We start from the raw sequence: 23,333 nt of genomic DNA, 5'->3' as shown, positions 1-23,333 counted from the left end.
CAAATTAACGTTTTTTTTTTAAATAATAAAATAATATAAACAGTTTAAATCTTTAATTTTTTTTTGTTTCTAAAATGAATTTAAAATTCAAACGGAAATAAAATGATCAAAATATAGAAGAGTAAGAAATTATTTAAGTCACTGTTCATTTTACTTCGATATTTATAGGATCGAAAAGATCGTGTTTTCGGATTTATGTTCGGAACAAAAATTAATAAAAATAAAACAATACTGTATTATCAAATTTTCTTCATTTATCTGTTTATTCATTAATGCAATATACAATATTATAAACTGTTTGAATATGACCATGCTCGTACAAAAAATCTATTAATACAGTAATGCCTTTTGTCAGACTGTGTCGATGGTCAGTGAGAATGTTTTTATACAATGAAAAAGTTCTCTTGGCCTCGAACGTAGTCACAGTATAGTATTTCAACGAATGTACATTAGTAAACTCTACATCTTCGGAGATCTCCAACGAAACAGCTAATAACCTGGCGAAGGGCAGAAAAACCACTGTTCTTCTTCAAAAGAGCCGCCTGCTTCGTGCGAAGTTTGCCTTCATATAAAGCGGGAAGGTTTTGCATAGAATCTTCTAATGTTTGAAAAGTTTTTAGAGATTCTTTAAGTGACAACCCTCTCGCTTTGGAAAAGGGTGGCAAAGGAATATCTGGCAGACGCTCACGATGTATAGCAGTTCGTATTATGTCTTTGCAAGTAGTTTCTCGCCGGAACAAATGAGGGCGTTTACATTTTAAAAATGTAAACGAACTTGTTCGGCCAGAAGATGTAAAGCGTGATTCAGGCTATATAAAAAGTTCTCGTCATGCTTACAGACTGCAGTCTTCTGTAAGCACAACGTAACTTTATTTATACGACAACATTACACATTCCCGAATAACTCTCGCTATTGCTTCTGTATTCGTCCTCTCCAGAAATTTACATAAAAGATGCCAAATTTTAGCGTAGTCTTTTCTGTCAAGTTTTCGTACTACCATTAAAGCAACATATCGTCCGCACGCGTCTATAGTTTCATCTACAGCAAACCGTATAGCATTGTTACTAATTTCTTTGCTGATTTCTTCAAGCGCACAAATTCATTTTGATATCGATTTGACCTCGCAAAATACTTTTGAGCTATCCACTGTAAAGTCTCACCCGGCTAACTTCGCTTCCCTCACCCACTTCAGCAGAAGTTGAAGCACAGAACTTTTATGCTTATCCATTAAATTTAAATATAAAACCTGCTGGCTAGAGGCACCACAATATAGTGCAGCAAACTAGTTTTAAATTCGTTGTCATTGATTGTCTATATCATTTTTTCGAATATATAAAATAATAAGTTTAAAAATGATTTTTTTAAATAGAAAATGAAATACAGTAGATCCCCCTATAAAACCGTTTCCTATAGTTATGATTCCTATAAAAATTGTGGCATTATCCGTAAACAACGGTAAAAATAACTCCTATAATACGTAAAACGTCATCGGGCAGCCGAACTACTTACCCGCCGTCCGTAGCGCCACGCTACGGAGAGATTTCTATCGTCTGGACAGTATTATATAAATTATATATAAATTAGGTACTGTACATATAATTATATATTAATTATATATAAATTAGGTACTGTATATATAATTATATATTAACTTAATTTATTGTAACTTTATTATAATTAAATATATATTTTTCGCCGTCTAGCGTCACGCTACGGCGAGTTAGGCGACCTATCGTCTGTTTAGTACTGTAATTTTATACATTTCTTGTGAAAGAAACATTTCTTATTTAACGGCCATAAAAATTATTTATATTAATGATGTCTCCAAAGGTCAACGAAGTTTTCGCAGAAAAATAATATCAGAAATCGCGGCCGCAATTTGATGCGCTGTTCCGCGACGAAACCAAGCTTTAGCAACGAGCGTAGTCAAAGGGTACACACTCGGTAAGTAATCCTACAATTTTTTGTTTATAACGTAGTTTATACGGATTATTTTAAAAAAAATATACGTATTTTGGAAATGTTGAGTCGAATTAGTCTAGAATCGATTAATTTTATGAAAGAAAACCTTTCAAACAGCCGTAGTCCGTAAACTATGATTCCTACAAAATTGATTCATAAAGAACGGAACGTATCTACCGTCTTATAGGGGGATCTACTGTACAGCCTATTCCCTATAACACTGTAGATAATTCCGTTTTATATGAATTCCGTGTTGTACGAGTCACTTAGATTTTACAAATACGTGAGCCATTCACAGCCCGTCACACGTATTTATAAAATTTAAATGACTCGTACAACATGGAATTCATATAAAGCGGAATTATCTACAGTGTTATAAGGGGTCTACCGTATTCTACTTTTAAATCATATTTAACTGTAATAAATTTATACAGTATATATTGTATTATTTTATTATTTATGTTTTTACGTTTTATTTTATTTGTTAAACATTTTTTAAATTTAAATACCGTCTTAACGAGAAATAAAACGAAATAAAAATTTTTTTCCACGAAAAAAAATATCGTCTGTTTACAAAATAGCGAAACCGAGCATGCGCGAAGTGACAGTATCGTCTGGCAAAGTAAATACGAGTAAGTTCAAACTTTTATATTTATTTATTCGGAAAATAATAATAAATGTAGCCGTTGCGATAAACGGGCGCATCGTTCTTGCGCCAATATTGAAGAAAACGACACTTTAACCATTTTAATTTGCCCTTCTTGTATACTGTATAAAAATAATATTCCCGTCTTATCCCGCGGGTGGGGCAAGATGGCGCATTCACTTATAATTTTAAAATATTAAATTTTCTTGTTTTTAAAAACGTTTTTCAAAAATGAAACTTTGTATTATATATTACCAAATGTTGTGGATGCCGAGAATAAAAAAATTATTGTTCTGAGCGGTTGCCATCTTATGACTTTTCAAACCATCCCGTCCCACCTTCCCCTATGTATTTTAAAAAATCCAATAAATCGAGCATTTTTGTTAATATTTATAATTGTTGATAAAAAGAAATTAAAATTTTTAACAAAATTTTAATTTATAATACAATACCTATACGGAATTTAGTATTTTTTAAAACTTTTCCCGCCCCGTGGGCACTAAGAGGTTCAAGTATGCCTCGCTTAGTTTGAGTAACCGTAACAGTGACGAATCATCCGATAGGCAAAAAAGGGCCCCTTCTGGGAGTACCGCTAACGGGATGCCCAAACCAATCTTTTATAAGAAACTATTTCCCCGAAGAATAATGTCTGAAGTCAATACTGTACGCGGAGTCCTCTAATACAAATTTGCCCGGGACCCACGAAGCTATAACGCGCCACTGAACTGCGAATGTGAGATCGCCCAGTTGTGCTAAAAGTCGGAACAAAATAGAGGTGCCGTTTCGTATGTAGGTGTGATAGACACCGAGTCCGACTCAACAATTACGAAAATCTCCTCGATTTATTTAAATGAAGCTTGCGGCGATGTCATTCTTGGATCTGTAAGCGAAGACTGTAAATCTTCGGGTTCTTTTTTCTAAAGAGAGAATTCCGAGAGACGAATCCTTCAGAGTCCTTTTTGGAATTGACGTTGTTGTGAGAAAGTCTGTTGAGGAATTGATCGGTCGAGGATGAAGTGGAGAATTCAACCAAGGAAGATGCTGCACAATCAGAAATCAGAGAGAGAGGCTCTCTGTATCCTTGAAACTAGTTTTTATCAGTTTTGGTCCCAGATCAACCACTTCCACTTTCTAATTGATCTTCACTCGTTACTAAGTGTAACGAGATCCGAACTCAGATCGCGGGATGAATCAAAATCGACATTTCATTCGATTTCTAACCGGAGATAGTTGATCTTAGGACTTTCCTTTGTCTAATTTCTGAGAAAAGATTTTTTTCCTCTATTAAATTTAATATTTCTTTTTATGGGCATAAAAATTTATATTTTATAATATTAACAAATTTTGTAATTTTTAGATTTTAGTGTGGTTCCGGGACATTTCCGGAGCCTCACACAAGTAATTAGCCTACTTAATAATCGAGATTTCGATGTTAAGATTTTTGGTAAAATTTTAAACTACAAATTTGACAGTAGAGAAGTGAAAGTTGAATTCTTCGATCAAAATATGTTTTCCGTATTTTAAATATAAAACTGCTTTCAATTAGTTAAAAAGTTTGTGCCGACAATTAATAATTGAAAGAGATTAAACTGAATTATTTCGCTAAACTGTCGAATATTTTTGTTCCTAAGCGCATATTACAGTAAGATAATGATTTTCCATACGTTTGTCCTCGTATGAATCGATTCCATTATTAGTCGACAATAAACTTTATTTTAAATAATCGGCAACGAGTTGCTTAACTTTCCAGGTGACGTGTAAAACTGGGTATGGCGCCGTCTGTTATATTTTCTTTAAAAACTTTTTATATATTTAATTATTATAAAATGACAAAGCGTAAGTTTGAGGGTAGGAACTGGTTTTATAATAATAAAAACAAATGTAAACATTAATAACGGGTAAAATTGTCTTTAAGTCCAACCCTATTCGAGATACGACACACGATCCCCCTTTATCTCCCCATTTTGTCGACCTTTAACCACCAAAATTTAATAGCATCAATCTCCCTAATACAGAAACCTTGCAAAATTTCATAAACTTTCGACAAAAAGAACAAGTTATTAAGCTTCAAAGGTGAACAAAACCGTGCCCCACACACACAAACAAACTTTTATTACGAATAGCTTTTATTGAGATTAATTAAGAGACGAAGCTCGTGGAATGATGAGCTGAAACGAGGGGAAAGCAAAGAGCGGAAGTTGGCAGAAGAGGACCTTCCCGCGGGTGTCACCAACTTCTGTCAACTCCCGCTCTGTTCCTTATAAAAGTGTTTCCAGGATGCGCTTTGAGCGAAGAGAGATTAGGTTAAATCCATTATTATTCATAAATTCACCGATTCTGTACATACAAATACATATGTTAAATAAATGTGTATTATGTTAAGCCTTGTATCCATTTACTTCCTCAGACACTATCCTCGAACTATTTAGTGATATTCACGGGAATCTCACACTTATAAAGTTTTATCTACGAGTATTAATTTAATAAATTATAATACAGTCGCTTCTTTAAATTGGATACACCAAAATAAAAACTAACGATATAAATAAATATGTTTATTAAACGTTATTTCAGATTTTCATATGAAGTGGCATAAAATGGCCTTTATTTTGTAAACAAAAAAGCATTTGGAATTATTTATTCAATAATTTTTGTTAAAACGTTTTTAAAATAATACATTCCCGATTAAATATTAAATATATAAAAATTATTCTATGGTATTAATTATTTACATAATTATAATTAGGAAGATTCCTGATGAGTGGATGGTAATGAAGTAGTCAGTGAAATTTGCTCGTTAGATTTTGGTCTTCCAAAGTTAAAAAGTCGAGGCCTCTTTTTATATTTTTGACGAGTCGCTCTATTTCTTGTTCTTATTGGTCTGGACGTTGTTAGTGATTCTGTCGTAGTGACATCCTCTACTTTTTCATAGGTAAAAGGTTTCTGCGTTGTTATCGCTGGTGTGAAGGATTGTGATGTGTGGTTAGATGTAACTCTTGTCTTGAAATGAGATCTATCGCGATACGATGGTTGCCGTTCGTCATATTCCTGGGCTGTGGAATACGTGTTTTGTTTTTCTGGTCTATTCACGAATCTATTGTCCGAGTGTGTTTCTTGATTTGGTAGTTCTATTGGAAATATAGTCGTAATATCTCGGACCTTTAGCGAAGATAATCTGTCATATTTTTCGTTATAATTTATGTTTTCTGTTGCAAATTGCTTTAGTGTTGTATCGTAATTTGCGGTGGTAACGTATAGAGTTGTTTGATCGACACCGGTCAAAGGAGATTCGCTGTAAGCTTGTAATATTTGAGTCTGGTCTTCGGAAATTGTTGTATTTTGCACTCGAGGCCTCTTCGGACGTCTTCTTCTGCCATGTTTCCTCCTTCTCCTTTTGGGTTTTCTTTTTCTATAACGCCGCGTGGTAGTATCCGATAAAATTTCTGTTGTACTTTCGATCGGTTCTACGTACGTATACGGTGTTGTCAGAGGTGTCGAAATTGTTAACAATTCTGATGCTTTGTCTTTATGATGCGATCTCGGAGAATGGCTTTGTTCCGATGAGTATTGTTGATTTGCATTTTGGCGAGATTGCTCGAGAATATCAGAATCACTGTGGGAAGTGGGAGAGTAGTGTAAATTAGATTCTTTTCCTTGATCCTCGTTATTAAATGAAGCTATATTACTCGAATTTGATCGTTTTGTATTAGATCTACCTTTATACATAACGAAAGGAATTATGAACGTATTTCCCGGATGCGTTTTACTCTTTTGAGGAATTTCTGCAATGGAAACTTCTTGACTTTTAAAATTGTCGGGCACTTTGTTCTGCTTTGTACTACTTGTCGGTTTTATCCTATCACCAAATTTTTCTTTGTCAAATAAGTGACTTAAATTTTCTTCCGTTGTTGCATCAACGAAAGTCGAAAGAGGCGTAGTATAATATATTGTTCCAGTCGTTTCTTTTTCATCCTCGTATTTGGTGTAATGCGGTGGTTGTTTCGTTACTTCCTGAATTTTTTGTTGGTTTTTATTTAAATAACGAAGTTCTCTCGGTAGATTTTCTCTTTGTTTTGTATTTTCTAAATTTCGATCGTTTTCTTTATGATTTTCGTTGTTTGTCTTTGAGTAATCTTCCGAAGGGTCAGCATGATCTATTTCTTTTGAATTTTGATAACGACCATTTCCTCTTTTATCACCGTCAGAATTTAACTGATACGTGTCAGGAGAATGTACGTTAATTAACTTCTCAGAGTTTTGATATTTTGGAGTAACGGGATCGGTGTGATAGGTAATTCCGGATTTTTTATCTTTAGGATATATTTCAGATCCATATTCGGAGTTTAACCTTCCAAAATTCAACAGTTTTGGAATTTGACTTTTTGTTCTTTCTTCTTCGTTATACGAATGTTTAACCTTTGGATTCTTATAGTTTGGATGTTTGGGGGGCTGAATGCTCGTTTCTGGATATTTTCTGTAATCTCTATCTTCTACATATTCCGATTTAGGTTTGTTCTGACTCGATTTACTCGTTTCTTCAAATTTTGGTTTAGTTGCAATTTCGTGATTTTGAACTATCGGTGCTTCTGGTATACTTCTAGAATCTTGAAATCTTGAATGTTCCAAAGATTTTGGATCTTCTGATTCAAAATTTTCTAGATATCTTACTTCTGGTTCACGAACTACGGGCCTCGGTTTTCTATTTCTTGATTCGTCGTATATTGGTCTTTCTTGTTTATTTCTTGAAGTGTCGTGATTGTATCGTGATTTTTCTCGATTTTCTCTTTGATTTTCATCTCTTAAATTTTCACGGTTGCTTCTTGAATCGTGATACGATGAACCGTCTTCATTTCTAGGATATTCGTATCTTGGTTTTTTATTATTAATATCTTCATCAGAATATACTGGTACTTCTTTATTATTTTCTGAATTATATCTAGTTCTTTCTTCATTATTTCGTATTTCGTCTCTTGGTGGTTTTTCTTGTATATTTCTTGAATCGTCGTATTCTGGTCTTTCGTGATATTTAGGTTTTTCCGAAATTCTCACATTATCAGTTTTTGGTCTGTGTAAATTTATAATTACTGGATATTCAACCTCTGGTCTCTCTGGCTTTATATTTCTATTATCTTCTAAAATTCTTGTATCTTCTTTTATCGGTCTTTCGTGATAATCAGATCTAATTTCTTCAGTGTTAAAATTAGGCTTTCCTCCTTCAGTTTCTGGCTTGTTTGGGATTATTACTTTTGAATCCTCAATGTGAGGATTTTCTGAGTATCGATTCGAATTTTGATATCCTGGACGTACCGAAATTTTTGAATCGTCTACTTTTGGTCTTTCTGAATCGTGGTATGTTGAATCATCTGAAATCTTTACTCCATCGGTATTAGGTATTTCTGGATTTACTACTACTGGATATTGAATTACAGGCTTTTCATATTCTTGGTTTCTAGAATCTTCGTACTTTGGAGCATTTAAAATTCTCGAATCTTCAACTATTGGTGTTAAATATGGAGAACGATGTCTCGGATCTCTAGAATCATCTGAAATTCTTACATCTTCGGCTCTTGACTTTTCGGGAAATATGACTTTCGTGTATTCGGTTTCAGGTTTTTTGAATCCTTGATTTGAATCATAATATATAAGTTTTCCCGAATTTCTTGGTCCTTCTAGTCTCGGTCCTTTTGGATATGATTCTCTCGAATCATAATTTCCAGAATCTTCTGAAATTTTTGTATTTTCACTCGTCGGTTCTTCCGCTTTTACATTTCTTGGAAACTCATTGTATCGTATTGGTTGTTTCGTTGTATGATCCTTATAATTTTCGTAATTTGCTGCAGAATCCTGATTATTTAAGTTATCGGGATTTTTGCTGTTAGAGTAAGTCGCATCGTCCGACTCTTCATTTTTGTTGTATGTTCTTTCATTATGATACTTTTCAGAATTAGCATTATCAGGATCGTTGCTTTTGTAATTCTGGTTATAGTCTGGAGATATGTTTTTAGCATCGCTATCGTAAAAACTTGTTTCTGGATTACCAGTTTTATATTTTTCAGAATTATTTTCATTGTGTCTACTGTGTTCAGCAGAATCTCGATAATCTTTATGATTTTCGTTCGGTTTTCTAAAATTTTCACTCGGTCTCCAATATTTTGTATTTTCGTTTTGATAGTCAATTGAGTGTTGATTTCTCGATCCATCGGGACTACTATATACATTAGGTCTTTGCGGAATATCCGGTCTCTGTGGTCTTTCCCCGTTTAAATTATGATTATTTACAGAAATAACTTTCGAGTATGGATAAGAATCTGATTCCGGATATCGGGGAGTATTTTGTGAGTAAACGTATCTATTAGGTTGAGGATATCTCGGAGAATATCTTTCGCGATGGAAATAATCGTAATCATCGTCGTCTTCGTCATCTTCGTCTTCTCCATAATAATTATTCGGATGATTGAGATATCGCTGACGATAATCGTTGTATCCGTAACTTCTTTCGGTGGGTGCCGCTTCTCGGTAAATCGGTGGGTCGCTATAATCGCCAGGATGATAAGATTTTGATCCCGCTTTGCGAGGATGATGAGTTGGATTGTTTCTCGCGTTTTCTTCGTAATTAGAATTTCTGTGCCGAGGCTCGTTAATTCTGTGATTGTTAGTTGGATGTATAACGCGTTGTTCTTTAGGTTCTGGTTTATGAGTCGAAATATTTTCAACGTTCGATTTAACTGTTGATGCTTTTACGTTTTGCTCTTTCGTAGCTAATTGTTTGTTGGAATCTTTTAGATATTGAATTCGCGTATCTTTCTGCGAAGGTGATTTAGCTTGTATTATAGGAATTTCTGAATCTGGATTCATAGGCACTCTATAAGCTTCCGGTAAATAAATGGAACCATCGTTTCCAAAGGCATCTTCTTCGTTGACAGAAGCCGAACCTGTTGGTAAATAATATCTCACAACAAAAGTGTTTATCGACGAAGGTGGTAAGTACAGAGTTTGTATTTGCCTTCTTGAGCGATGTAAGGGTTTTTCTAAAATTTTTCTTAAATTTAATAACTTATTATTTATGTGATAATACTTTTTTGAGTTTTTGCATAATTTTCGATCGCCGTCTACACACCGAATTAGTTTCTGATTAAACCATAGATTATGCGCACAGGTTAATTTTAATTTTCGATTTAGTTGGCAAAGATAAAACGAGCTGCAATTACTAGAAATATCTGCAAAGAAACCTTGTTTCCCTCTGCAGTTAAACTTATCTGGTGTCGATATCTACGAAAAATAAAATAACGATTAAAAATGTTTAGAAAATTCCTATAGAATATTAAAATAAATTTATACACGNGGGGGAGGGAAAGCTAAGGTTCGATCGGTAAGGTTGTATCGTCGTTCTAATAAAATATTGTATAATTAAATTTTAAAATATTTAATGTTGCTTAGCATTTTAGCCATTTAAGTCTGCTCTTTTTGAAAGAGTAGACTTATAACCGAATCTTCATTTTTATAAAAATATCAAAGGAGATGTTTAAAAGAGAATTAAAATTTTATAATAAGAGCTCTCTTTATCTCTTTATCATATGTTTTAAAAGATAAAGTTAAAATTTGAATATACTACAATTAAATTTTAGAAAATTTTAGGTTATAAAACAGTTGAAAAGATCTGATGTGTGACTTTAACAACCCGTTTTAATAAAGATAGATTAACTAGATTTATAAGTATGCTCCATATTTCTTATAGCTATTGTTATACAAACGTTATCATTAACATTCTATCGAGGACATAAAAGAAGAGTTGGTATACAATGTAACAGAATTCTTTATGTTAGATCAATTTTTGTAGTGTTTATAATGTTTAGTTTATTATCTATTATTATCTATAATTAAGACATAAAGAAATAGATTTATATTAAAAAGGGAAAACTGAACTAGAAGATAATAAGAAAACTATTCTAAATCATTATCAATGCGATTAATTTTTATTAGTCGCATTGTTCAAGATCATTAACAATAAAAATTGACCATCTTCTTATGATTTTATCAGCCGTAATTTATAGATAATTCAAAATTGACAATAAATTTGATTAAAAATTCTTCTTTAGGACCATGTTTATTTAAAACTTTTCTGACGTTATTAACCCGTAACCAATAAATTAAAACAGTAACCCAAATTTTGTCATTTTAGTAGTGGTTTTCGAACAGCGGGTCGCTACCCCCAAGAGACTAGTGTAAAAGTTTTAGTGACTCGTGACCTATCAATTTTTGTACTATATAAAAATTGATAGGTCATGTAAAACTGATTGACAATTCTAGTTTATTATTTCATTACGTAATAAAAAACAATTTAATAATTAATACTGGGATGTATCAGGGATGCTCAACTGGCGAAAAATTCCTGCAGTTATAACTCGAAATTATTTATTATTAATTGAAAATATAATATTTGTAATTTAAATTATGTTAATCTACTTAATAAAAATGGTATTCATTTATTCACGTTTTATAATGAAACGGAATAATTCAAATTAAAATATATTTGATAAATTATTATCCCAATAAGTAACTTAGTCGGTAGCAAAAGCTGTAAATATGGGTCAAAATGTTAAATATTCTACATCTTAGATCGGTTTTTGAATGAATACGGTTTTTAATAGGCTTTTATCACTTTTTTTTTTAATCATCTTTTACCTAAATAAATTCTTCTTAAAGAATAAGGCTTTTGTTCAGTGCGTATTATCCTACGGGCAAAAGGGGCAATTGTCCGAGGTCCCACCAACAGGGGACCCCAAACCGATCTTTTATAAGAAAATATTACCCCAAAAAACTTTTCCCGGAGAAAAACGTCAACAATTAATACTGTAAGTGGGATTCCCTAATTTAAATTTGCCTGGGTGCCCGTAAAACTATAACGAGCCACTGTTTCGATTTTACCTATTCTTCTCGGATCTGATCGGAAATGATTCGATCAAAACGAGTGAGAGATCGATCCGAAGTTTCTAGAAAAATACTAAAAAATATGAAGACGTGGATTTCTTACGATGTTGCCCATCTTACAATAATGTCATACAGTCAATATACTATATATTTTAAAACATGTCAGGATATTACTTTATTAGAGGTTAACTTATGAGTTTTTTGTAAAGTTTTTATATCAGTTTTCAACAAAATATCAAAGTAAAATGATTTAATTTAAGTTTATTAAGTAATTGTTAGATTCAATGCGTATATCGAAACCAGTATTGTTAATTACTGTGTACTAATTAGACCTGCACGTGTCATCAAACTTCAAATTATCCATTTATTACAGCAATTGAAGTTTGTTATTTTGGAGAATAAAATTCCTATTAAATTGTTACTGACCATAAATGAAGTACTTTGTTACTTTTTCCCTATGATCATTACACATCGTAAAACTTTATTGCGTTTTGTTTGAGTTATCCACGTAATATTAAAAACCGCGATTTGATCCATTCTTTTGTTTGATGTATAAATACAATTTTTAAATTTAAATCTGGAACATCGCGATTCGCCGATATCTCGTATATCTAGAGGATAAAATTCAATTGAGGAATAAAGTTTTAATTTATCGTGTAAGCTATATATATATATATATATATATCAAATCTGACATATCTAAAAGTATTAAAAGTTCTTAGAGATGACATTTAAACGTCTATCTTCGGTGTATTTCCTCGTAGGAGGCCATGCTTACCGTAGCAATACTTAATGCTTATATTAGAAACAATGCGTTATTTGTTCGTAGGAAACAATATATTGTTAATACAATTAAAAATTAATGCTATAATTAGATGGAATTATATTAAGAAAAAGAAAAGAAAAAAAAATTGAAATTAGGATGATCACTAAGAAAATATTATTGTTGTGTCTGTACCACACCCCGATTTACTTGAATTTCTATAAATGGAACACCAATTATCCTGTTTGTGCAATCTTCAATTGCCACGCATCAACACCTTTATGCTGCAGCCGTACAAAAGATGTCGACCGTGTCGATTTGGCCACTGATGAAAAATGGTCCTCGACCGGCCGGAAAATAGATCAACGAGTGCAAGAAGACACCCAAAATTTCTATAACCTATTAAAATTTATTTTATACTTAAAAATCCTTTACACCTTGTCGTAAAATAAATAAATATTTTAACGATTCACATAAATTTACTTTATAACATACGAAGTTTTATTGCGAGGATTTCAGAAAGAAACGTGGAATGACGTTTATTATTCTTTAAAATATAAACATACTTTAGAAATTTTATAGTTATTTTTGAGTAAAAGATTTATGGAATGATTAAAAGATGTCCCCCCTCCCTAAATATAGCTTAATTCTTTATTTCAAACATGAAAACTTATTATTTATAGAAGTATCAGATGTATTTAATGTATAGAAATTACTGTAATTTATTTGTTTTAAATCTGGATGACATATTAGGGGCCATCCATTATGTGTATAACTTAAGGGTCGTCATTATACACGATGAGGAGGGAAAGGGTCGAGGTATTGTCTACGTGAACTTTTTAGTGATATTAGTGGCATACGGATATTGTTCTTATAAGCTTGCTTAGTAGTGACGTAAATAAACTATTTGCAGAACTTTTTAAAATCATTTTTTCAATGTCAGAGGGTCTACGAACCTAATCAAAGGGGGATTTTTCAAAAGTACATCGTCGTACACAACAAGGAGAGGGTTGAAAAGTGACTAAAAAACTGAACAAATGGACGGTTTCTCAGATTCGTTTGTCAAGTTTTCATCGAGTAGGGAAAGGTGGTGCAAGATGGGGTCATGGGGTAAGACGGGGACGTCTGTTTATTTGTGGTTAATGTGCTTTTATCTAGTTGTTATTTGGAAAACTAAATGTCTACCTCAAAAGGGATCGTGGAGCGAGAGAACGTCCAAATCGTTCTCTTTGTTTGGAAGTAAGACACGTTTTTTGTTTCAGCAATACTTCATTTAATTTTGCGCCCGCTAAAAAGTTTCTACAAAGTAAGTATCATTGTGAACTTTTACATCGCCTTTTAGTTGATATTATAGTATACGAAGTAACCTTTAAGACTGTAATTGTTTAGTTTTGAAATGAAGTTTACCTGTGTTTGCAGTCAGTATGAAAAGTGTACGTTGGGAGCAAGATGGGGTACCCGTCTAACCCCAGGTTGACCACGAATATGGCCTATAAATCCAGAAGTATTTTTGGAGGCAAACTTTATTGATGCAGGGACGACAAACAGGCCCCTTCAGCAAGGGTAGGCCTAACAAGAAACAAAAGACAAATGACACAGAATGTCTCTATTGTGAAGGGTTATACTTTGTATCTACAGAGTTGGGCTAAATGTAGCCGTTGTGATAAATGGGCACTGTTCTTGCGCCAATATTGAAGAAAACGACAGTTTAACCATTTTAATTTGTCCTTCTTGTATATAAAAATAATACCCCCGTCTTACCCTATGGGTGGGGCAAGATGGTGCATTCACGTATAATTTTAAAATATTAAATTTTCTTGTTTTTAGAAACGTTTTTCAAAAATGAAATTTTGTATTATATATTACCAAATGTCGTAGTTGCCGAGAATAAAAAAATTATAGTTCTCATTAAAGTGGTTTCCATCTTATGACGTTACAAACCTTAACGTTCTCATCTTGCCCCACCTTCCCCTATAAAGCCGGTAATATATAAATTAATTAATGACACGGAATCGTATAAGTATAAAAAGTTAATATCACGTCTGTCTCTTTCCCAGAAAAAGAAAGCGATTCTAATCTCAAAATAGGAAATATCATTTAACAATAATTACAGTATAATTTGTTTAATTCTAAAATCTCAACAAATAAAGTTATTTAAATAAGATATTCACCGGTTAACTTCCTCGTTCCTCTTTTATTATAGTGATATTATCATCGTTTATGATGCGAAATGTTTCCATTGTTATATTTTAATAGGTTAAAGAAAGAAAAAAGAATATTTTGATATATTTCTTTTGTTTTTTTTCACGAAATTTATATTTTTTTTCGCTTCAACTAAGCTGTATTTCAGTGTTAATATTTTAGAGAATTTTTATTCAGTTTTGTCCCGTTTATCGAAGGTCTAATCCGTATTTGAACGAAATGATGATTTTTAATTTACAAAAGATTAAAACAAATCTTACAATAAAATATTCAATATAATTTAATGCAATTTAAAAAGATTATAATTAACAATGTACAATAACTTATATATAAGAATTATTTAAAATAAATACTTTATTAAAAAAACAAGTCGACGAATTTGTTTAGTATAATTCTGTTAAGAATTGACCTATTTCTGTATTCAATTTCATAATATCAAAAAGTGAGAAAAAATAACTCCGTTTCGCATAATTAGATAAAGAGAATTAAACGTGTAAGGCATTTTATTATAATGGATCGAGGAAAAAAAATGTGCATCACGAATTCTTTCAACTTTTCTCTATTAATCTACATACAAAATATTTCTGAGTATAAACACTTTATTTAAGGAAAAGAAGGAAAATGTTTGTACAAATTATATATTATAGGAGTAATCAGAAGCATCTGGCAGAATACATTTCCTCTCGGAAAGGAAAATAAGCGTGTCTGTTCGACCATCTGTATACTTTAACTCTCTATCCTGATTTTAACGATTTCTTAGAAATGGAATCAAATATCTGTCGATTCAGCGAGATGTGAAAATTGTGTTTCTGAAAATAAAACACTTTTTATACAATTTCACATCTAAACGTGGGCGTCGATCCGTGTGATACGGAGAATACTTTTATACAGGAAAATTGTCCTCTTCCCAACATAAAATTACTTTATATCATACTACAAATATTAAAAGTAGAGACGAGTACCGTACGCAACAAATACACTTTATTTTGTATATCCTCTCCTAACCGGATAATAAGAAATTTATATCTTATTGTGGTCGTTATCCCCCAATATTTATACGTATCGACTTCGATGCATCTAAATAATTGAAAATTTGTGCCCATTTTATTTAGAAATTATTAAAAATCTATTTTGATCTTATCATTCAATTTTAACAATAACTTTTACTGTACAAAAAGTGAATTATTTTTCCAAAATTAATATTATTAATATTATACATAATCGACTTGTTATTAACCATTAGTTGACGGCGGTAACGAAATTACCGAGTTTTCACTTTTCCAATATTAGAATTCATATTTCTAGTAACGAGCATAAGGAAAATTGTTATAGCGGTTAAAACTTCTAAAATGAGAAAAATGGCACCCCAACTGTAAGACTTGGCTACTAAACTGAACGGTAAACCGGAAACAATCGCACCAACTGTCAAGCAAAAAAAATATCAAGTTATTAATTATAAAATCGATTCATTTAAAACAAGAATACTTACTATTTGCGGCTAAAGCTACGATAGCGTGAGCCGTGCCACTTAAATGACTGGGAGCAGATTCGGTTGCAACCACGCCGTAAATAGCGATAGGACCGTAATAGCAAGCACCTAGCATCATCCCTATTGATGTTATCCATAACTACAAAAAGAAATTATTATAATATTTCTATTTACTCTACAAAATAAAGTCAACGTTATTAATATATATTGTGTTGTATTATACAATTCATCAATACTCGAAGGGTGTCTTCCCATAACATTGTTGTTTAATACTTTATGGTCTAGAAACTAACTAGTTTATTTTGATGAATAGTACAGACTACCAGGCAAAACTTCTATACCAGAATTCACATTTTAATAAAAAATAAAAATTTTATATCCGTTCTATGTAATAATTCTGTTAATTTATTAATTAATGATATTGTTTATTATTCTATTTTACAGATTTATCGTTGTTAATTTTTTTAAAGTATGCTACACATTTCAAGTTTAATACGTAAGGGTACGCAGTCATCCGGCTAACATTTAGAGTGGGAATTACTGCGTATATCTTATATTATACATCTTATTTGATTAAAATGAGTACATAATTGATACTCGGTGATCTTTAGCACCTTTCTCTCTTTATTTTATATTATTTTAAACCTTTTTTGAAGAGGGAAGATAGTAAGCCCGAAATGCTTATGTCTAATTAAACAATGTTTGTTGATTGGGTATGTCTTCGCAGTTAAGTTAACCACAAATTTAGTTTTAAAGTTAATTAAAATTCTAAATATATTTTCTAGGCTTACCTTAGACGAATTTTCGTTAACGAAGTATTTTAATAGATGAAGGCATCCTAAGGCACCCGCAGTAAAAATAATTCCCACTTTCATACGAGGATTTCCTTTTGCTTTATGATTTTTCTAAAAAAAATGTTCAACAAATATTTATTCTTATTGTTAAAATAAAAATAAATACAACGCAATTCTTATTAACTTTTTTAACCTATACGAGTATTTTATGAATTTTAAAAATTAGATTAATTCGAAGCGAATATTTAATAACGAAAAACTAGAATGTAAAAATAAGTTAAACGTATTAAATGATAGACTTAAAAAGAAATAATTTACCTTTAATTCCTTTTTCAACACCCAATCTGTTAAATAACCTGCTAAAACACCACCGAAAAATCCTCCCGTTTCCACGCTACTAACAAAAGAACTACCTGTAAAAAGATAAATTTCAATGTTTTATACCGTATACATAATTATATAAAAGATATTAACTATTGTTATATATATATTAGACTATGTAATTTTATCTTAAGATATTAATTTAAAATATACTGCGAAAAACTAACCTAACTATGCCGACAATACGTCGTACTTATTACTTAAATTTATTTTTATTTATGGTATTACCGACAAATTGAGTCTGTCCACAATCGTCCATTAAATAAAGTTGGCTCCAATCGACGGTGCTAGTTTTGGCACAAAATACGGTCATGTAACAGAAAGAAACCAGCCACAAGAACGGACTTCTCAATACGTCGGCCACTTTAGCTTCCTTATCCCCCGAAGTAGCTTGAAAATAAATGTACGAGTAATTAAATATTAATATATAAGCCGGATATATTAAAGAATTTATATTTTTTTTATGGTACAAATCGTCCGAAATCTCACCGGAGTTTTTCTTTTCTTTTTCGTCGTCGACAAAGCTTTGTAATCCGATGTCGGTCGGAGAATTAACAATGCAAAACATAGATATAACGCCCAATATTACGGAGACGATTCCTAAAATTAAATAAATAAATAAATAAATACACTCTCCAACCTCGATAAATTCGTTCGGATTAAAATTTGTCGTCCAGACTTTGTTAACAATTTACAATTGCTTCAAGCATTAGATCCATTCAAAGTAAGATAAGGAATTCCGCAAATCATCATCCCTCTGGCAAACAGATTCCAAAACTCCTAACTGAAGATGATTTTGCAGAATTAAATAAAGAATGGAAAGAGATTCGAGTCTGTAAATGAGATTGAAACTATAAAAAATACTTCAGAATCAGAAATATTTTGGCACGAAATATCTAAAGAAAATATGGCTATATGGAAGCGTCTAAATCTGATTGATTAACGTGGCGTAATCAGGTTCCTAGTCGGCGAAGATTGTAACCCTACTGCAATTCATCGGCGAATGCAACAGACGTTTCGACCTCACAAGTCTTGCTCGAGTTAAGGTGTGGGCAAAAGAATTTTGGGAAGGATTAACAAGCGTGAAGGAAAAGCAACGATCAACGTGCAGCCACACTACTGAGTGTGTATATGGAGAAAGACTTCGTGCTCGCGAGAAGATGCTCTGAGGTTCGGTACTGTGCATAAACATTTGCATTTCAGGAAAGTGTGTGCACATTCTCTCAACGAAGAACAGACCAAACAGTCGGAGTGACAAAAGGACCTCTAAAGCAGTTTGGATAGGTGCTCGAGCACCCCTCACAGTTCTGGTCTGTCGCTTTGCGACTTTCGTGTTTTTGGAGAACTGAAAAAGCAGTTAAAGGCAGGCTTTTCCTCGAAGTGCAAACTGCGGTCCGTGGCTGGCTCCACCAGTGTCTAACTTCATTCGGCGCAAGTAGGCTTGTGTCACAATGGGATGTGTCTGAACAACCGGGACAATTTCCGTAAAAAATGTTTATATTCCATGCTGTTGCTTTCGGCTAATTATTTACAGATCCACCTTCTATACGAATACTTAACAGTAGATAAAGATACAAGGTATAAAAATTTTATATATAGTATCTGTAATTTCACAGTTCAATTAGCAATTTCGAGCGAACCTAAATTCGTTAGTGTCTATTCATCGTCCCGTTTTAAATTAAATGTTTTTATTTCATTTTCTTATCAAAATAGTTATCGCATTAATAATCGTTACTCTCGTATTTACGGTGTTTTATGCCACTTTAACTTGTAAGTTTTGAGTAATGATAACATTATCCGCGATCGCAATAAGCGGAGTTTATTAATTAGCTTAATTACTAAAAATATACCTATTTTATTTATTGTAATTAAAGTTATTCCATGACGCATAGCTTATGTAAGTGAATTAATTAATTAATATAAAAAACATCTTTATTTTCACCCGTTAAAGATATTTTGTTTTGACTTTTTGACTAAGATCTCCTCTATTTGCTTATCGGAAACTATACCAGTATAATCCTATTAATAAACAAGGTCCAAGTAGACAAGGATACAGACAGAAATTGATAACAGTAAGGACATAGAGGTAAAAAGAATTAATTGAGATAACCTATTTTTAAGTCACACTTTACGAAAAATACACACGCCAAATTGCTGAAAATTATTTCTATTTTTATTCATTTGGGGGATATAAAAATTCTTAGCACGGCGCTAGCTATGGTATTTATCGTCAGCCATTCCGAATGATATGGAAACTCCAGATTGTGTTCGTCCGCCAGTGGTCAGTGGAAAGAAACCACCAAACAGTGGTAGTTTTCGGTGGTTTTATCCACTTAACGTGTCACTAGTGGATCATTGGTTTGCGCCTGACCAACGGGCTAGTCGTGTGGAGTTTTCCGAGAATTTCACCGAAGAAATAGGGCCAGTTTCCCATAGAAAGTCATCCGTAGAGGATTTTTTATGTTGCAGTATTCCAACAAACAGATTGCGTTCAGACTAGTATGCAGTCATTGTCCAGATGAAAATAATACATTTCAAGACGGTACAGAACTTTACAGAGCAGGACGGTTTATGATGATTTCAGAAAACTGTAACGCATGTATTATTTATTTACTTTTATCAATACAAAAGTAATGCTGTTAGGCATAAGACTACTACCTCCATTATAATAAAGATAAGATCCCCAAAGACAAACAATAACAAAACATGAAGTAAACAGAATGTATCTTAAACAACTTTAAAACTCGTATAAACATCACTTACAAGATTGATAAGAGAAAAGCGAAAAAAAAACAAGAAAACAGTAACAAGAAGTATTTTATGTTTGTTTTGAATGAATCCAAATACATATATTATGCGGTAAAAGTAATCAATTAAAATACAGTAGAGCGTCGATTATCCGAATCAATTGGGACTGGGGTTGTTCGGAAGATCGATGTTTCGGATAACCGATTATACACGAAAAAACATTTTATCCCATCTTGACATTTTTCTCCGTTGCGTGTCGCTTCGCGTTGAATTTTCGTCGATGTTAAGCCTAACGAAGACTATTGTATCGTTAAAAATTATTTTTTTATTTTGTACGAACAAAATAAATGTAAAATAGTTTCTTTTTTAACTCTTTCCGCTCTGTGGGTACCTCTTTTAGCAAGCCCATAATGGGTTCGGCCAGGCCCACAATGGGGAGGCCGGGTGGTGAGAGACGGGGCCCGACATATCCGGACGGACACACGAAACACTTGTTTCAAAAAATTTGAAAGATTAAGTAAAAACTTTTACATATTTTTTTTTAATTAACGGAAAAATTCACAAACGATAATAGTATTTTCATTGTCACTCTCCATTCCAGCACATAAATTATTCCAATTTGAGGCACTTCTGGAAAACGATCCACTCTTCGGCAGATCCTGTCCCGGAAGCAGAAGTTATGTTTAAATGTCAATACTCTATTTTAGAAACTGGATAATTGCTATATAAGTACACAAAACTACAGTTATTAAGGAAAAAAGTATTAAGAAAATAGCAGCGCTAATCTACAGTAAAAATAGCGTACGAATAGACTAACACTTAACGTTGACTTATCGTGAGAACAAGTAAAATTACCGAAAAGAGAAATGAACTCAGTTTCAGTGAATACTCAGTGTGACCTCGACAGTGCAGACAGTCAGTGTAGAGTCTATAATGTTCTTGAAGTTCACTCTAGTTTGCCCACCAAATAAAATTAAAGTTCCGTTGTATATAAATTAACTTACCGGCGACCACTAGACTAAATCTCCATCCGTAATTCAGAATTAGAAATGCCGAAATAAAAGGTGAAACACCTCCAGAAATGTTAGCACTCGCAGACATTACACTCCACCAGGTACCAAACTGCGCGGGAGAGAACCACTGAAATACATCAAATATTTATCTTAATAATGGGATATACTTCGATTACGTATATAAATTCGTTTACCATTTATAAATTTACCTTCCTCAGAACTTTGGCACACGCGGGCCAACCACATCCTTGAGCAAATCCATTGAGAAACCATAATGAAGTAAAAGTTAGGACAGAATGGGAAGCAGAAAATGCTAAAGTAGCGAAACCACTAAATAGAAGTCCGACAGAAAACAGAACACGAGAACTCATTCTGTCGGAGAGAATTCCACCTAAAAATTTGCTAATGGCGTAAGCCATATTTTGGCTACTAATTATTAATCCTGAAAAACAAGATTTAATTTTAATTAGAATATTATTTATTAAAAAAAAAATTAAACTTTTAATACACCGATTGATGCGCCCCTAGCGAAGAATTGAAAGTAAACTTTTACACGTGATAATCACGCTAGTCCAAGGTTATAAAGTTGATTCGTTATATTCTTGTTAGTAGTAATTTATATTTGTACATAACGAAATAAAAATAACGAGTAATAATGACTAATCTTCAAGAATATATTCATTTTAAATAACTTTATTATTAGTAAGATTCTTAAATATCCATGTAATATTTAAAATAGTTTTAACTGCAATTAAAACAACTCACCAGCTTGACTTTTTTCAAGGCCCATTTCCATTAATTTTGGCAAAGCAAACGAGACTGATTTTCTATTATACGCGTAACAGCCGTAGCCAATAAACATGGTGGCAAAAATTGTAAATTGGTACGCTTCTAATTTAGTCACCATTGTCGCGTCGTTATTTCATATCGTTCACCAGTTAAATTGTCGATATCACTTTATTAAATGCATTTCTTATCAAGGACTTACCCGTTAAAATGATACGAAAGTAAATTCGCAAATCAACTTAAATGTTGTTTACTGACCTCTATACGAAGACGTTACGTAATGAACGGGATATACATTCAAATAAATATAAATTTAATATTAAGATAAGTAGTTTATTCGAGTGAATTTGAAAATTTTTAGACTACATAAAAATAAAAATTAAGTTCATTTATCTAAATGCAAATTTTGAAACATGTTTTGCTTTATATTTCAGACAACCAATAAAAATTGTGCTTTTTATAATACACGACCCCCCTATAACACTGTTGATTATTCCGTTTTATATGAATTCCGTGTTGTACGAGTCACTTAGATTTTACAAATACGTGAGCCGTTTACAGCCCGGCACACGTATTTGTAAAATCTAAGTGGCTCGTACAACATGAAATTCATATAAAACGGAATAATCAACAGTGTTATAGGGGTCGACTGTAATTATCTGCTCAGTTATGACTTTAATACTTATACAAAACACTTATTCAGAAGTTTCATGAGTTTTTCATCTAATATAATCACTAATAAAAACCTTAATAACATTTGAAATAGCAAGATATTTAAATTAATTAATATAAAATTAGATGAACGAATCAAATTTGTTGTTATATTAAAATTACTTTTCCTTAAATTAATCGTATCAATTAATCTGAATAAACGTATCAAATAACCCAAGCCTAGAAAATAATCATAACAACTCCAATGATAACTAATAGTAAAGAATTTATATATTAAATATTTAGAAAAAAAAGTTTTGTATTTATGAATTAGATGTTTTTTTTTATTAAATTAAATTAATCTTTAACATAACTCATTAATATCCTTTAAGATAAATATATTAGTTATTAAATATTATCTATATCTAGTTTTTAAGTTCTTATCTATATTAAATTATATTATTTATTCTTATAAGAATTGGCTTTTTCTATGAAAAATGTTAAGGTTTGTCAAGATTATTCGAAAATTGACATAAAAGAAGCTGCGATTTTATTGTATTGTTTAGAGCTTAAAGCGCAACAGTTTAAATATATAAATTGTCAAAGCGACTTTCATTTATATATATAAATGAGAATCACTTTGATAACAGCTTAGAGATAAGTCAGTTGTTTCCAAAGTCTTCTTAAAAAACTTCCCAAAAACTATTCTATATTAATTCAATTATTTAATTAATTTATTATTTGCTCTTCTATACAGTTATGAATTACAAGATTTACTGACAAAATGAATTTTACCATCAAAATTTAATAAATAATGTAAACAAACATTGAAATATTCTTCATTTAATTTATATAATATTTTGTAAGTTGTGAATAGTTCAGAAAGAAAAAAAATTGGATTAATTAATTCTTATAAATATTGCCAAAACCTGTTGTATAATTCTACATATCTTGTAGAAATATATTATA

The 23,333-nt window shown here is 31.9% G+C and overlaps 2 protein-coding genes across 3 annotated transcripts; both read right to left on the bottom strand.

Annotated features, from left to right (window-relative positions):
- Positions 1-5,351: 5,351 nt before the first annotated feature.
- Positions 5,352-9,464, bottom strand: LOC111615241 (protein PFC0760c-like). The gene has a single exon (XM_023356651.1). The coding sequence runs from the start codon at positions 9,462-9,464 to the stop codon at positions 5,352-5,354; it is 4,113 nt and encodes a 1,370-aa protein (XP_023212419.1).
- A 5,415-nt stretch (positions 9,465-14,879) lies between these two features.
- LOC111615239 (glucose-6-phosphate exchanger SLC37A4-like) lies at positions 14,880-21,997 on the bottom strand. 2 transcript variants are annotated; one of them, XM_023356649.1, is made up of 9 exons: positions 21,693-21,997; positions 21,137-21,369; positions 20,919-21,054; positions 17,656-17,766; positions 17,395-17,556; positions 17,104-17,198; positions 16,783-16,896; positions 15,992-16,130; positions 14,880-15,924 (listed from the first exon to the last, which is right to left on the bottom strand). In XM_023356649.1, exons 1-9 carry the CDS (start codon positions 21,832-21,834, stop codon positions 15,764-15,766), a joined length of 1,293 nt encoding a protein of 430 aa, XP_023212417.1. In that variant the 5' UTR covers positions 21,835-21,997; the 3' UTR covers positions 14,880-15,763. The 2 variants fall into 2 exon arrangements, with proteins under 2 accessions (XP_023212417.1, XP_023212416.1); XM_023356648.1 differs by having other exon boundaries at positions 17,395-17,766.
- Between the last annotated feature and the right edge of the window lie 1,336 nt (positions 21,998-23,333).

This window comes from Centruroides sculpturatus, unplaced genomic scaffold (genome assembly GCF_000671375.1).
Source record: "Centruroides sculpturatus isolate CEXI.00-Female unplaced genomic scaffold, Cexi_2.0 scaffold2435, whole genome shotgun sequence".
Classification (NCBI taxonomy): Eukaryota; Metazoa; Arthropoda; class Arachnida; order Scorpiones; family Buthidae; genus Centruroides; species Centruroides sculpturatus.
This window is presented reverse-complemented; position numbering and strand designations above follow the sequence as displayed.